The sequence below is a fragment of the Mya arenaria genome, chromosome 15 (assembly GCF_026914265.1).
Source record: "Mya arenaria isolate MELC-2E11 chromosome 15, ASM2691426v1".
Lineage (NCBI taxonomy): Eukaryota > Metazoa > Mollusca > Bivalvia > Myida > Myidae > Mya > Mya arenaria.
In genome coordinates this window covers 23,362,767-23,379,446 of record NC_069136.1, presented here as the reverse complement: position 1 = coordinate 23,379,446, position 16,680 = coordinate 23,362,767, and the positions used below count along the sequence as shown (strand labels likewise).

General features: G+C 36.3%; 1 protein-coding gene across 1 annotated transcript; it reads left to right on the top strand.

The window, feature by feature from the left end:
- Positions 1-13,437: 13,437 nt before the first annotated feature.
- LOC128219212 (small proline-rich protein 3-like) lies at positions 13,438-14,007 on the top strand. Its single transcript, XM_052927026.1, has one exon. The coding sequence runs from the start codon at positions 13,438-13,440 to the stop codon at positions 14,005-14,007; it is 570 nt and encodes a 189-aa protein (XP_052782986.1).
- Positions 14,008-16,680: the final 2,673 nt, after the last annotated feature.

Here is a 16,680-nt window from a genome sequence, read left to right as displayed (position 1 = left end):
TCGCGGTAGTCATTTATGGGGAGGGCATTAATGTTAATGACACGCTGTAGATGGTGTTTCATTACGTTTGTATCAAAATAGACAAGAAACGGTCACGGCGTTTTTTGCGTTCCGTCCTCAAATCATAGTAGCACTAATGTATATACTATCCAATATCTAGAAGGATCTGAATAACTTGTTATGTATGGCCCTCTGATTTTCACAATGTATGAATTCTAGCTCATGCATGGCCAAGATTTAGTAAATTAACTTTTCGATTTAAAAATATTTAGTAACGTTTAGCCAGTGTCCACTAAACGTTGAACTATTGAAAATATATCACTTGAGAAAAAAAGTCAGCCTTAACGAGTTTTGGTTCATGACTGTCAAAAGTTGAGGGGACCTTCTCCCCTCTTTAGTCAGCAAATGTAAGCCTATGACCTTCAAACTTGGTAACAATGTGTAAGGCATTAAGTATTGTGCGAGTTCAATAACAAACCCTGTCAAACGAGACATCCAATAGGTGCAAACTTTGAATTGCATATTTAGGCCATAATAACTCTGTCTTATACCTAAATAAACCAACCAGATCTTTTTTTACTTTTCCTAGTCATTGCCATTGAATTGCCATTTTACAATGGCTCTAACGCTAAGTTATCAACTTTACGATATTTACCGAATTTGATATCGGTATAAAAGGTTTGATAAGTTTATTACCATCCCAATGGTCTGAGACACTAGTTTTATGGCCCTGGGTTATATGTTATTACTTACCATAAAATTATCAAATGTTCCACAACGATCTCTTTCATATTAACCTTTAGAAGTGGTACATGTTTTGGTGTTTTTCTCATTTTTTTCGCAGACATGGTATTCAGACAAGAAATAGTGAGTAAATGTTTTTGTGTTTTAGCTTTAACTTTTACATATTCGGTAAGAATCCATCGTTATACAAAGATTGATTCTCGCCATTGTTCCATAACAACATTACATTATGTCTAGCAGTCTTGAAATAAACATTTTTAGTTTCTTAGACAACACTTGTTTAAAAGATTGTTCAATAAACGCTTGATATGTTTATATAAATGTGCAGTTCCCTACCTGACAAGACAAATTCCCAATGACTTTTATGAGTTCACTTGGGTGTGTATTTTCTCCATATACGGAGATCATAAATAGTTTTGTTTTCTAGTATATGTTTCTTTTGCCTGTGCAACTGCCATTGCCATTATTAAGAAATTTCAACTTGACGGAATTTTGTAGAACGGTGCAACGCTGAAAATAGCATAGCCTTTAAGTCTTTTATATGCTTAGAACTATTTTATGATTAGAACTATTTTCATATATTTTCTGTCAAAGAAGTTGTTTAGAAATTAACGACACTTATTCGTTTGCATCGGTGTTGGCCCGTGGTGAACCATGTGAGAACCCTTTTTTAGTCACGTGATTCCTTACCCTGGTTATACCAATGTATAAAAGTCAAGCGATTGACCGTATGGACAAGAGACCGACAAAAACAATACAGACGGACAAATGAACACCGGAACAATATTCCACTAGTCACATACACTTCCAAATTTATGCAATGCAAATGACATACAGGGCAACTTTTCAGAAAACTACGCTTTGGTATTCGATAGGATATTGATAGGACACATTTTTCACGATTCCTTTTGTGAATTTCGTGACCGCATATTTCACAAAATGTTAAAAAGGTGACTTGTGATTTGTGGTAAAATTACAGCTCCATTTACAGTAATGTAAAATTCTGATGACTCTTGACCCTATATAGTGTTTGGAATGATTTGAAAGATATCTGGCCGATTACTTAAATGTAAAAATAAAAGACCGAACATACATTACAGAAACATGAATGGCAGTTATGTGTTTTGTATTTTTGCTCGTTATAACAATGGAAATAGGAGCAAATTGACAGATTAAAGTCTTTCCAAATGGTAACAAAATATCATTGGTTCACCAGGTATCCAAACCCTTACCCTTAAATATACTCCAATAACGAAACCCTACCCGCTCCATTGCACTAAGCATAAGATTACCTTGGCATGGCTTTAGATATAATGTAGTTGCAAATCACGTAACATGTGGTTCTATCTTAAGAGTTGATTTTTTCCAATGCTGGCCAGATTCTTATATATTGTATTTTGGCACACATGTAGATCAAATGGTTATTAATATTTAGATTAATTTAGAAAGACTTGTATACATTTTATTTGTTTTATTTTCATAAAGTCCACTTTAATCCCTCAAAATGTTAATTTTGTTTTGGAAAGTTCTTGGTCGTACTGTTTAATATCGCCATAGTAACAATGAAGGTTATAAATATTGATGTGTTTGGTATACAAAACACGTCCATTTATTTCGCCTGCTTAAATCAATTTCCATTATCAGCATGTACTGTTTTAGGAAACCAACAATATAGGGACTCATGAACTGTATATAGCGTCAGACATCAACAAAAATTCATGTGAAATGTAAATGCTTGTAACATTGGTCCGAAACAAAACAGTTACAATGTTTACTTAGTTGAAAATCAGTAGTGTTTTATCGGTAACAGCTATTACAAAATATGAAAGAAAATTATTTTGTGCCAAAAAGCATCAGGAAGGTTGGATTTAAAAAAATGATGTTGAAATGAACACGTGTATCCGCCCGTAGTTGTATCGTGTTCGTTCATGAAAGTAAGGAAACTCACTCAATTAGAGCAAAGTCTATAAAAATGTTTCATACGTTAAGTCAGTGGACGAGTCCCTTTTAAAACAATGATAACGTGTAAGCTTGAAACATCTATTGCCACTTCTCTAACGTTATTTAACGTTACGCATAAAGCGATCATCTTCCTTCTGCTGCGTGGAATCACTGCGCCGTTTACGCCACCCGGTCGGATTAAGGGTGCTTATGTTCGGTTTATCTTACGTTTCACGTCCACGGTTCTTACGGAGTCATCTTTTTCGTTCTCGTATCCGTCGACTTCAAACTTGACGTAGTCTTCGGTACGTGTTTTGTCGTTTACAGCGTTTGCGTTGATTAGAGTACCTCTTAGTGATTCTGATACGACTTTTTCAAGGCAATGTTTGAACTCAAGATTGTAATTTAAGATTCTTTAAATATGCTCTTAAGTCAAACTATAACCATTTATCAATGTGGCTATTTTCATCATTTTTGTTTTGAATGTATCTAGCTTGGGAACTAGTTCAGAGGATGAACTTGAAAATGGGTCCAGTGAATGTAAATCTAGAAGTAGAAAATCTAAACATAAAAAGTTTAAAAAAACACAAACATGGAGATGTTAATACTGTGAGTTTGGATACTATTGAAAATTATGAAAACAGTTTTGAAGAGGGAGAGTTTGTTTGGGTAGAAAAAACAACAAAAGTTTGATTAATTTGACTTTAGGCACTGTGCAGTTTGCTGTTGCACTTGTTTTCCTTTTAAATGGCTTATATAAAAGTTGTTTTTATTAACGTACTACACCTGTTCAAACGGCAGCTGAATATTTAACATATTATTTACTAAAGATTCGACCAAGATGTTATGTCTGGTTTTTAAAATTACTATTACCATATGGGTCTATGTTCAATTTTGAACCATATAGAAAAGATATATTTCTTGCGAAAACTATCTGAGATGCATGAATCACAACGCGAATATGAATCTTTTATGTATAAAATGGAACAAAACGTTCTCTTTGAATCTCAAAAAGTCACCAGAACTGGTTTCTATCCAGGAAACAGGCTTGAGAGTGAATCATAGCGGTTTCAACCTGTCTTTACAATGATGCTAAAATGAATTCGTAATTATATTACTTCATAGTTACGCAACTGGACATTTCATCATTATCATGGAATATTGTATGCAAGAAAAAACATTTGATAATTGCTATTGCTAAAGCAAATTTAAAATCAATTGTTATTGTTAATTGAAATTTAACATTAACGGCTATTCATATTATCAACTCTTTTCTCCAACTCATTTTAGTGTGATTGTGCAAATGATAATTTTCTATCAATCGTACTAAACATGAATGTGGTAATCACATATCAACACAAATAAAACAGGCTACATTTCCTCTTCTGTGTGCTGTAAATTACAGTTTTATGATTAAATGTGCAAATGAGAAATTCTAATTAAGGCAACTGTTCATTAGCTTCCCTGGTGACACGGACATCTAAGTTGAGAACCACAGATTGACATTACGCTTTGAATTGAAAACAATTGTAACATTTTGTACTGCTTTCAAAGTTGTAACATTAAAGTAATGACCTTTTTCTTTGATTTATTTGTTTGAAGTATTAAACTTAACAGTTTAGAATTGATATATATCTTTTGCAAATAGCACACATTCTGCGTAACCTTATTAATAAACACTATTATTACACAGAGCCATTATCAAAGCAATGTCTAGACCGAACTCAGTGAGTAAAATTTGTGTCACAATATTAGAACCAAGCATCGCCAAGGTCACAATACTAGAACCATGAATGGCCAAGGTCACAATACCAAAACCATGCATGGCCAAGGTCACAATACCAGAACCATGCATGATCACGGTCACAATACTAGAACCATGCATGGTCAAAGTCACAATACCAGAACCCTTCATGGCCAATGTCTAAATACTAGAACCATGCATGGCCCAAGCAACAGTACCTAAACCATGCATGACCAAGGTTACAATACATAACCATGCATGGCCAAGGTCACAATACTAGAACCATGCATATCCAAGGTCACAATACTAGAACCATCCATGGCCAAGTTATCAATGTCAGTCACATCCATGGTCAAGTTCTCAATACCAGAACCATGCATGACCAAGATCACAATACCAAACCCATGCTTTGCAAAGGTCACAATACTAGAAACATGTACGGCCAAGGTCGCAATACCAAAACCATGCATGGCCAAGGTCACAATACCAAAATCAAGTACGGCCATGGTCACAATACCAGAACCATGCATGACCGATGTCTCAATATTACAACCATGCATAACCAATGTCTCAATACAAGAACCATGCATGCCCAATGTCACAATACCAAAACCATGCATGACCAATGCCACAATACCAGAACCTTGCATGGCCAAGGTCAAAATACCAAAACCATGTACGAACAAGGTCACAATACCAGACCCATGCATGGCCAAAGTCACAATACTAGAACAATGCACGGCCAAGGTCACAATACCAATACCATACATGACCAAGGTCACAATATTAGAACAATGCATCGCCAAGGTCACAATACTAGAACCATGAATGGCCAAGGTCACAATACCAAAACCATGCATGACCAAGGTCACAATACCAGAACCATGCATGATCACGGTCACAATGCTAGAACCTTGCATGGTCAAGGTCACAATACCAGAACACTTCATGGCCAATGTCTCAATACTAGAACCGTGCATGGCCCAAGCCACAGTACCTAAACCATGCATGACCAAGGTTACAATACATAACCATGCATGGCCAAGGTCACAATACTCGAACCATGCATATCCAAGGTCACAATACTAGAACCATCCATGGCCAAGTTATCAATGCCAGTCACATCCATGGTCAAGTTCTCAATACCAGAACCATGCATGACCAAGGTCACAATATCAGACCCATGCATGGCCAATACCACAATACCAGACCATTACATGGCCAATGTCTCAATACTTTGACCATGCATGGCCAAGGTCACAATACTAGAACCATGCATGGTAAAGGTCACAATACCAGAACCATGCATCACCAATGTCTCAATACTAGAACCATGCATGCCCAAGGTCACAATACCAAAACCATGTACGGCCAAGGTCACAATACCAGAACCATGCATGGCCAAGGTCACAATGCCAAAACCATGCATGGCCAATGTCTTTATACCAAAAACATGTACGGCCAAGGTCACAATACCAAAACCATGTACGGCCAAGGTCACAATACCAAAACCATGCATGGTCAGATCATAATACCAGAACCATGAATGGCCAAGGTCACAATACCGGAACCGTGGCTAGAAAATGTCACATTACAAAAACCATGCATGGCCAAAGTCACAATACCAAAACCATGCATGGCCAAGGTCAAAATACTAGAAACATGCATGACCAATGTCAAAATACTAAAACCATGCTTGACCAATGTCACAATACTAGAACCATGCATGGCCAATGTCACAATACTAGAACCATGCATGATCAATGTCACAATACTAGAACCATGCATGGCCAAGGTCACAATACTAGAACCATGCATGACCAATGTCACAGTACTAGAAATATGCTTGACTAATGTCACAATACCAGTACCATGCATGGCCAAAGTCACAATACTAGAACCATGCATTGTCAAAGTCATAATATTAGAACCATGCATTACCAATGTCACAATACTAGAACCATGCATGGCCAAAGTCACAATTCCAAAACAATGCATGACCAATGTCACAATACCAGTACCATGAATGGCCAAAATCACAATACTAGAACCATGCATGACCAATGTCACAATACTAGAACAAAGCATGGCCAAAGTCACAATACCAAAACCATGCATGACCAATGTCACAATAGCAAAACCACGCATGGCCAAAATCACAATACTCGAACCATGAATGACCTATGTCGCAATACCAAAATCATGCATGAACAATGTGACAATACTAAAACCATGCTTGAGTAATGTCACAATACCAAAACCATGCATGACCAATGTCACAATACCAGAACCATGCATGGCTAAAGTCACAATACTAGAACCACGCATGGTCAAGGTCACAATACTAGAACCACGCATGGCCAATGTCTCAATACTAGAAGCATGCATGGCCTAGGTCATAATACTATAACCATGCATGACAAAGGTCACAATACCAAAACCATGCATGACCAATGTCACAATATCAGAAACATGCATGGTCAAGGTCACAGTACCAGAACCATGCATAGACAATGTCTCAATACTAGAACCATGCATGGCCAAAGTCACAATACCTGAACCATGCATGGTCAAAGTCACAAAGCCAAAACCATGCATGGCCATAGTCACAATACCAGAACCATGCATGGCCATAGTCACAATACCAGTACCATGCATGGCCATAGTCACGATACCAACCAGTAATATGCCAGGTCAAGGTCACAATACCAAAACCATGCATGACCAAAGACACAATACCAGTACCATGCATGGCCAAAGTTACAATATCTGAACAATGCATTGCCAATATCACAATATCAGTACCATGCATGGCCAATGTCACAACACCAGTACCATGCATGACCAATGTCACAATACCAGTACCATGCATGGCCAATGTCACAATACCAGTACCATGCATGGCGAAAGTTACAATACTAGAACCACGCATGGTCAAGGTCACAATACTAGAACCATGCATGGCCAATGTCTCAATACTAGAACCATGCATGGCCAAGGTCACAATACTAAAACCATGCATGACAAATGTCACAATACCAGAACTATGCATGACCAATGTTTCAATACTAGAACCATGCATGACCAAGGTCACAATACCAGAACCATGCATGGCCATGGTTACAATTCAAAAAAAATGCATGTCCAAGGTCACAATACTAGAACCATGCATGACCAATGTCACAATACCAGAACCATGCATGGTCAAAGTCACGATGCCAGAACCATGCATGACCAATGTCTCAATACTAGAACCATGCATGACCAAGGTCACAATACTACAACCATGCATGGTCAAGGTCACAATACCTGAACCATGCATGGCCAATGTCTTAATACTTAAACCATGGACGGTCAAGGTCACAATACCAGCACCATGCATGGTCAAATCATAATACCAGAACCATGTACGGCCAAAGTCACAATACCAAAACCATGCATGACCAATGTCACAATACAAAAATCACGCATGGCCAAAGTCACAATACAATAACTATGCATGGTCAAAGTCACAATGCCAAAACCATGCATGGCCATAGTCACAATACCAGTACCATGCATGCCCAAAGTCACAGTGCCAAAACCATGTACGGCCCTAGTCACAATACCAAAATCATGCATGACCAAAGTCGCAATACCAGTACCATGTATAGTCAAATGCACAATACTAAAACACGCATAGTAAGTGTTTAAATACTAAAGTCATGCAAGTTAAGGTAGAAATACAAGACTTAACTTTGGGTATTGATATTCTACTCCACAACTGAAGTTCAGATTCAGTAACTTATTAATGCAGACGTGCCCAGTCCATTGTGGAAGCCAGCTGGTTTAAAGATGTATTCAATTAAAAGAATGAGAAAGCATCATTGGCACTTAAACGTAAATGACATTGATTACAGACAAATACAGATGACCGCTTCTGTCTGAATGAAGGAAAATATATCTTTTAACGCAGGAAAGATAACACGATTTTGTCAAACCTCGTTTGCGTTTGTCACTTACTCCTGATCAATTATGCTGTTGATGGAATTATTTTCCAGACTTTCGAACTAGCCTAAATCCCAAGATATATGACTTCTCGTTCATTATCAGTCCTGCCAAGCTACAACGTGCTGGTAATCGTTTTGTTGCTTTATCCGCTCGTCTGTTTTAGAAAGAAAAGAAGTTTGGGTATTGTGATATCCATGGTGTCGTCTTCGTTGGCGTCGTTCAAAAGCTTGAATCTTGGCCTAAATTAAGAAAATACTCAATATATTCAAATGAAACTTGGATTAAATGTTACTTAAGCCTATACGCTCATGTTAAGCAAAGCCCATGATTCTAGCGTGAATAATTATCAAGTTATAACTCTTGTTTAACTGAAAAAAGACAGACGAGCACGAGCATTCGCGCTGCGGCATTCTTTTTGTTTAACATTCTTTTCTTGGTGATTTCTTCGAATAACTGACCATGTAATTGATCAGATAATTAGGTTTTACGATTTACAGTGCTCTCGAAACGCGGAAAGATTAAGCCTTAAACAATTAAAATCGTCTAGGGTCAAATACCGAATGTTTACAGTAGATTACACAACGCGGTGATATAACTCGTAAATTAAATGTTTATTGATCTTGTTGCTGTTTTTGTTCTACCAACGTTACGATGCACTATAGCAACATTCCATAAATGGTTTGTTGTAGGATAAGTATATTGTAAAGTTTGAGACGGATTCAGGTATCTTGTAAGAAATCCTTCAAAAATATTTTATTTTTTTATTATAATTATTTAAAACTTCTTATCTTTTTTCTACAACTGTATGGATGATATTTATTTGTATCTTATAGAAATAGAAAACAAATGTCATTGATGTATAAAAGTGTTACCTCTTTTTGAGGACGCACTGTATAATGAACCTAGCAATGTTTTACCCACCCAGGAGAGGGGAGAAATGCACACCAAGGGAACTTAGAAAAAAATAATTATAAATGCGACCCCCTCATTTTGTCAAGCCCGCTTGCGGTGAGCTCAAAAAGTTAAAATGGCAATGAGACTGAACACTTATAAGCCTGAGAGCTCCATGTTAAGCAAACCAATGTTCATTCGTAAGGATTGTAGCATTGCTAAAGAAGACGGGATGATCCCTTTGACCACCAAGATACCCTACTATAGTGCTAAGGAGGGCCTGATACAGCTGGGAATTGTAGAGTTACTTAAACCAAATACAAACTATATCCCCGGAAAGGGCACACGTCCAGTGTCTAAAATACAAATTGCTTTAACCTAGGGCTAAAAGAAGTACTATCGCTTCGGGCAGTATCGCCATTTAGCCGCTTGTAAACTTCATAGGCAAAATGAAACTCATACTATTCGGCCAGTTGTGCCTTTTGAATCTGAATCTGACAGAAATAAGTTTTGTTCGAAATTATTAACATATATATCAAAATATCAAAAGGCTTCCTTCCGAACATTGTACGGGTTCTGGATACATATTACCTGTATGTCTTTTTCGAAAACTTTATGAAGTCTACAATTTTCCCAAACGATTATAGTTGGAACTTCTTTTGCAAACTTTGTTGAACAATCATGGCATGAACGGCTTTTAAATGATACAGACTGTAATTTTTCAGGATTTTCAAGATAACACTATTTGTTTCCAGCATGAAGTTTGCTATATTTCATCACATTGTATAAAAACTATCAGATACAGTCGAAACCCGTTGGCTCGAACTCGCTTGGCTCGAATTCATCGTTGGCTCGAACTTGTTTTAGAGGACCGATTTATTTAAATTGAAGGTTAACAATCCCGCTTGGCTCGAAGTTTCAGACGCTGAAAATCTTTTCGCCGATCCCTGGGAGTTCGAGCCAATGGGGTTCGACTGTACATGTATAGCACTACTTCTAAATCAGTTAAAAGTGGGTTTTACTCTTGAACCTTTATCAGGAAATTTGCAAAATATAATTATGTTTGTTGAAAAGAATGCATTTTATACCATTATGTAACAAATGATTGTTGGAAGTATTATTTATGCACCTTCCAAGAGCACTTGGTTCTGCAGTATTTCTCTAGATGCACTGCCAAACTCACAATACTAAAATCTCAATTATTTGAATTACTGCCAGAGTCTAACAGATGACAAGAAAGAGTACTTGTTAAAATGTTCTTCCTGATTATATATTATTAGATGCTTTGTGAAATAATTTGTAGTTTTAGGTCTATTAGATCTAAAATTAATACGTATTTCATTTTTCGATCCTGAAATAATGAATTTTCAGTATTTTTATAACCCTTTATTTTGGTTAACAATATTCTTTTTTTTAACTGTGTCTCAATTGTTTATGTTAATAATATTTTTTTTATTTGTATACATAGATGTATTGTGTGTTGTATATTGTGTAGCTACTTTACAATTGGTCAATGCATGACCAAGTTTCAGCACAGATATTATAAAAACGTAGTTATGTCGAAAAACTGCCACAAAGTTTGACCTTGACGTTTATCCTACTAAACTTGGTCTTGCGCATTGCACATTATTATCAAAGTAGGAACGATACCCAAAACTTCATTTAAAGTCTTACCTGAGGGCACGATCTAGATCAAATGGTAAAAGATCTAGGTCAAGGTCTCTCGAAAGAGATTCACATAAAAGATCAATAAGTATGGGCTTAAATTGGAAACACAAAGGTCTCAATCCAAAGACAGGAATGAAAGATCAAGAGATCTACAGAAGGAATCTTTTCGAAGATAAGAAAGAAGTCAATGTCACAAGAAAGGAAAAATGGTGGCAAAGAAGGACATGAAAGACACTCATCGTCTAATTCAGAGGATGAAATTAAAAATGGAACCAGTAATGGTAAATCTAGAAGTAGAAAATCAAAACATAAAAAAGACAAATATGGAGATGTTAGTACTGTGAGTGTGGATAATATTGAAAATTATAAAAACAGTTTTGAAGAGGGAGAGTTTGTTTGGGTAGAAAAAAACAACAACGAAATGTTGATTAATTTGAGTTGAGGCACTGTGCAGTTTGCTGTTGCATTTGTTTTCCTTTTAAATGGCTTATATAAATGTTTTGTTTTATTTACGTACTACACCTGTTCAAAGGGCAGCTGAATATTTATCATATTATTTACTGAAAGTTCCATCAAGGTGTTATGTCTGGTTTTTAAAATTACTATGACAACATGGGTCTTTTTGACCCTGTGTGAAAACTATCTGAGATGCATGTGCATGTATGACAATATGAATGGGCCTCTTTTATGTATACAATGTGAACAAAACATTCTCTTTGCCTCTCAAGAAGGTCACTAGAACTGGTTTCTACCCAGGAAACAGGATTGAGAGTGATACATAGCGGTTTAAACCTGTCTTAACAATTATGCTAAAATGAACTAGTAAGAATACTTCATAGTTACGTAACTGGACATTTCATCACCATCATGGAAAATTGTATGTAAGAAACAAACATTTGCTAATTGTTATTGCTAAAGGAAAATTAACATTAATGGTTATTGTTAATCGAAATTCAACATTAACACCTATTCATATTATAAAATCTTTTCTTCAGATCATTTTAGTGTGATTGTGCAAATGATAATTTTCTATCAATCTGTAACACCCTCACTTTTAAACCGCGTCCTATACACTAAGCCGTTCTATCGTATAGTTATGAAGTCAAAACAACCACGTCCGATGATACAAGTTTTATTGTTAGCTATTATTTATTTATTAGTTCCAATTAATTTGTTCTATTAAACAAGAGCAAAGCTGACTCTCAGATCTTAACCAGGTATATTATCAGAATCTTTACCAGAAGCGGACTATCAAAACTTTCTTTCTGCCCTTAAGCTCCGGATAAGTGTTTTTATATTTCGCAATTGACCCAAATTGCAGTTGACCATTCAGAAGTGTTTCCTAATTTTCCTTCATAGTTTAACGATATCAGGTGATATATTTGACCTGACGTGACCATACTCTAAGTATCTTAATGGCTATCGCAACAAAAAGGAGTTGTCAATTAACATATCTAGTGACGTCAAAATGGACTAGACCAAACCCCTTTAATAGGATTTTAGTAAACAAGGTAATTAAGCTCATCTCAAGACAGTAATTAAATTAGCCATTAGCGATTGACCTTGGCCGTTGCTGATTGATCTTCGATGGCACCAAGTAATATATGAGTTTATAAGAAAGCAGATCATTTGATAATTATTATTCAAGCCTTAGGGCCGTTATTAACATATGATATGTGGTAATTACATATCAACACAAATAAAACAGGCTACATTTCCTCTTCTGTGTGCTCTAAATTACAGTTTTATGATTAAATGTGCAAATGAGAAATTCTAATTAAGGCAACTGTTCATTAGCTTCCCTTGTGACACGGACATCTAAGTTGAAAACCACAGATCGACATTACGCTTTCAATTGAAAACAATTGTAACATTTTGTACTGCTTTCAAAGTTGTAAGTCGTTACATTAAAGTTATGACATTTTTCTTTGATTTACTTGTTTGAAGTATTTATCTTAACGGTTTAGAATTGATTGATATAATTGCGAATATTACAAATTATGTGTAACCTTATTTATCAAATTATTATCACACAGAGTCATCATCCAGGCAATGTCCAGACCGAACTCAGTGAGTGAAATTTGTGTTTGCTTCTGTCATATCTTTAACACTAATTGCAATATGTTTTAAGGAAACTCGCCACATTGACTCATCGAGGTGGCATTCAGCTTATGTTCAAGGTCACAATACTACAATGTAGAATCATGCCGCACATTCAATGCCACAATACCAGAAATATGCACAGACAATGACACGATACTAGAACCATAAACAGTCAAGGGCACACTACTATAATCATGAGCTGTTCAATGGCACAATACCAAATCCATTTACAATCGAAGGCACAATACCAGTAACATGCATGGTCAAAGTCACAATATAAAAATACTGAAGCATGCATGATCAAGGTCACAGTACCATCACAATGTATGATCAAGGTCACAATACCAGAACTATGCATGGCCAAGGTCATCATACCAGAACCATGCATTGCCAAAGTCACAATACCAGACCCAAATACGGCCAAAGTCACAAAACCAGAACCATGCATGGTCAAGGTCACAATACCAGACCCAAGTACGGCCAAAGTCACAATACCAGACCCAAGTACGGCCAAAGTCACAATACCAGACCCAAGTACGGCCAAGGTCACAATACCTGAATCATGCCTGGCCAAGGTCACAATACCAGAACCATGCATGACCAAGGTCGCAATACCAGAACCATGCATGGTCAAGGTCACAATACCAGAACCATGCATGACCAAGGTCACAATACCAGAACCATGCATGGCCAAGGTCACAATACCAGAACCATGCATGACCAAAGTCACAATACCAGACCCAAGTGCGGCCAAAGTCACAATACCAGACCCAAGTACGGCCAAGGTCACAATACCAGAACCATGTATAGTAAATGTCTCAATACCAGAACAACGCATAGTCACAATACTAAAAGCATGCACAGTCAATGTCTCAATATTTGAACGACTGGAAGTTTTTCTCAATACTAAAGTCATGCACAGTTAAGGTCGTAATACAAGCCTTATTTTTTGGTTTTGATAGTCTCCTACACAACTCAAGTAAATATTCAGTAACATTATAATGCGGACTACCCGAGAACATTGTGGAAGCAAGCTGGTTTAAAATTGTTTGCAAGTGAAATAATATGAGAAGGCATCATTAGCACTTAAACGCCACGGACATTGATAACAGACAAATACAGATGACCGCTTCTGTCTGAATGAAGGAAAATATATCTCTTAGCGCAGAAAAGATAACACGATTTTGTCAAATCTTGTTTGTGTTTGTCACCGTTTTGCGATATTGTATTGTGCAAGAAAATGATGTTTACTTACTCAGGATCAGTTCTGCTGTTGATGGAATTATCTTCCAGGCTTTTTAACTAGCCTAGATCCCAAGATATATGACTTCTCGCTCATAATCATTCCTGCCAAACTACAAAATTTTGGAAAGAAAGCGTTTTGTTGCTTCATCCGCTCGTCTGTTTTTATAAGAAAAGAGGTCTGGGTATTGTGATACACTTGGCGTCATCGTCGTTGACCTTGTTTAAAAGCTTGAATCTTGGCCTTTTTTAACAAAAACGCTCAATATATTTGAATGAAACTTAGTATAACTCTTACCAGCCAAAACGCTCATGTTTAGCAAGGCCCATGCCTCTAGGGTGAATAATTATCAAGTTCTAACCTAAGTTCTAAGTTTGACTGATAAAAACGGACGAGCGTTAGAATTCGCCCAGCGGTGTTCTTTTTGTATAGCATTCTTTTCTTAGTGATTTGTTCGAATAACTGACCAATGAATTGATCAGATTATTAGGTTTTACGATTTATAGTGCTTTCGAAACGCGGAAAGATTAAGCCTTAAACAATTAAAATCGTCTAGGGTCAAATACCGAAAGTTTACAGTAGATTACACAACGCAGTGATATAACTCGTAAATTAAATGTTTATTGATATTGTTACTGTTTTTGTTCTACCAGCGTTACGATGCACTAAAGCAAAATTACATAAATGGTTCGTTGTAGGGTGAGTATATTGTATAGTCAGAGACGGATTCCGGTAACTTGTGAGAAATCCTTTGAAAATAGTTTATCTATCATTATGTTTATCTATTTTTTCCCCCAAAAAATCTACTTTAATGATATCTTATTTTATCTAAAAAATTTTTTAAAGTAATTGATTATTGAAAGTGTTACCTTAGTTTAGGACACAATGTATAATGAATCTATCAATGTTTTACCCCGACAAGGGGCAGGGGCGGGGCACACGCAGGATGGTAAGAAAAATAGTGTCTTAATTGCAATAGGACAGGGAAATGTGTCGAAATATTTTGGGTCGGAGGCGTCACAGGCATCAAAACCCTTTCGAAAACGTGTGCATAACTAGAGTTTTAACGCAGAGTACACGCGGCCCTTTATTTGATTAAACCCGTTTGCGATGTGCTAAAACTGTTTTTATGAACTGTGTTCGTATTCTGGATATTTATTAGTTGAATAAACTGTATGTCTTTTTCGATGTTTTATGAAGTCGGCATTTACGGCTTTTAAATGATACCAACTGCAACTTTACAGGATTTGCCAGATTTCACTTTTTGTTTTAACAATGAAGTTTGCTATATTTTAGCAAATTATATAATACAAATCAGATACAAGTATTATAGTATTACTGCTTCGTCAGTTATATGTAGGTTTTATTCTCGAACCTTCATCAGGATATTTGCAAAATATAAGCTGTCTGTTGAAAAGGATGCATTTTATACCGTTCTGTGACAAATGACTTTCGGACATATTATTCATGCGCCTTCCTAGATAGAGTACTTGGTTCTGTGTAGTATTTTTCTAGATGATTGAATTAGTGTCAGGGTCTTACAGATGACAAAAATGATTAAATTTTCTTCTTAGTGACATAAATGAAATGCCTTGTGAAAAAAATTGTCATTTTAAGTTCATTAGATTTAAAATTACTAAGTATATAACTTTTCGATCCTGAAGTAATACATTTTCAATATTGTTATACCAAAATCATCAGCTTTTTTTGTTAAACCTTAAAATTTGTTGTGTACTGTGTCTGAATGTCTTAATGTTAATTATATTTGTTTTATGTTTACGAGTTTGTATACAGTGTTGTGTTGTGTAGTATTTATCCTGTCACTTGCATACTATTCGGTCCTATAACAAGGTGCCATGAATTTTAGTTTATTATGATAGTAGACGATGTGATGTTTATCTATAGTCAGGTGGTAAACGAACATTTTTTATTCTGAGATGTCAGTGGAAAAGCACAAATACTGCTTCAGAATCTTATCAATAGTTGTCGAACAACCGACCGCAACAACACCAACCCTGAAAAAATCCATCTCTCTGCAGGATAAGGACACTGGCAAAAAATCGGTCAGAAAATCTACACCGTGTTCAAATATCATGTGCACTTACCCCACCCGCAAATTTATGCTGAAAATGTGCAGCATTCGACGATAGTGAATTCAATTTCTGTGGTGAGTGACAAGATCTCATTTACAACAGAAACGAATAATGTCTTTGCATGTGCAGTTCTGAACATCCAACACTATATTCTTTAATATCGAAATGAAATAAAACCATTGAACATGTTGCTATTGCTTGTAAACACTCGTGATCTGGAACCATGATGTGCAGTCTCTGACTTGCGGAACAATTGTTACATG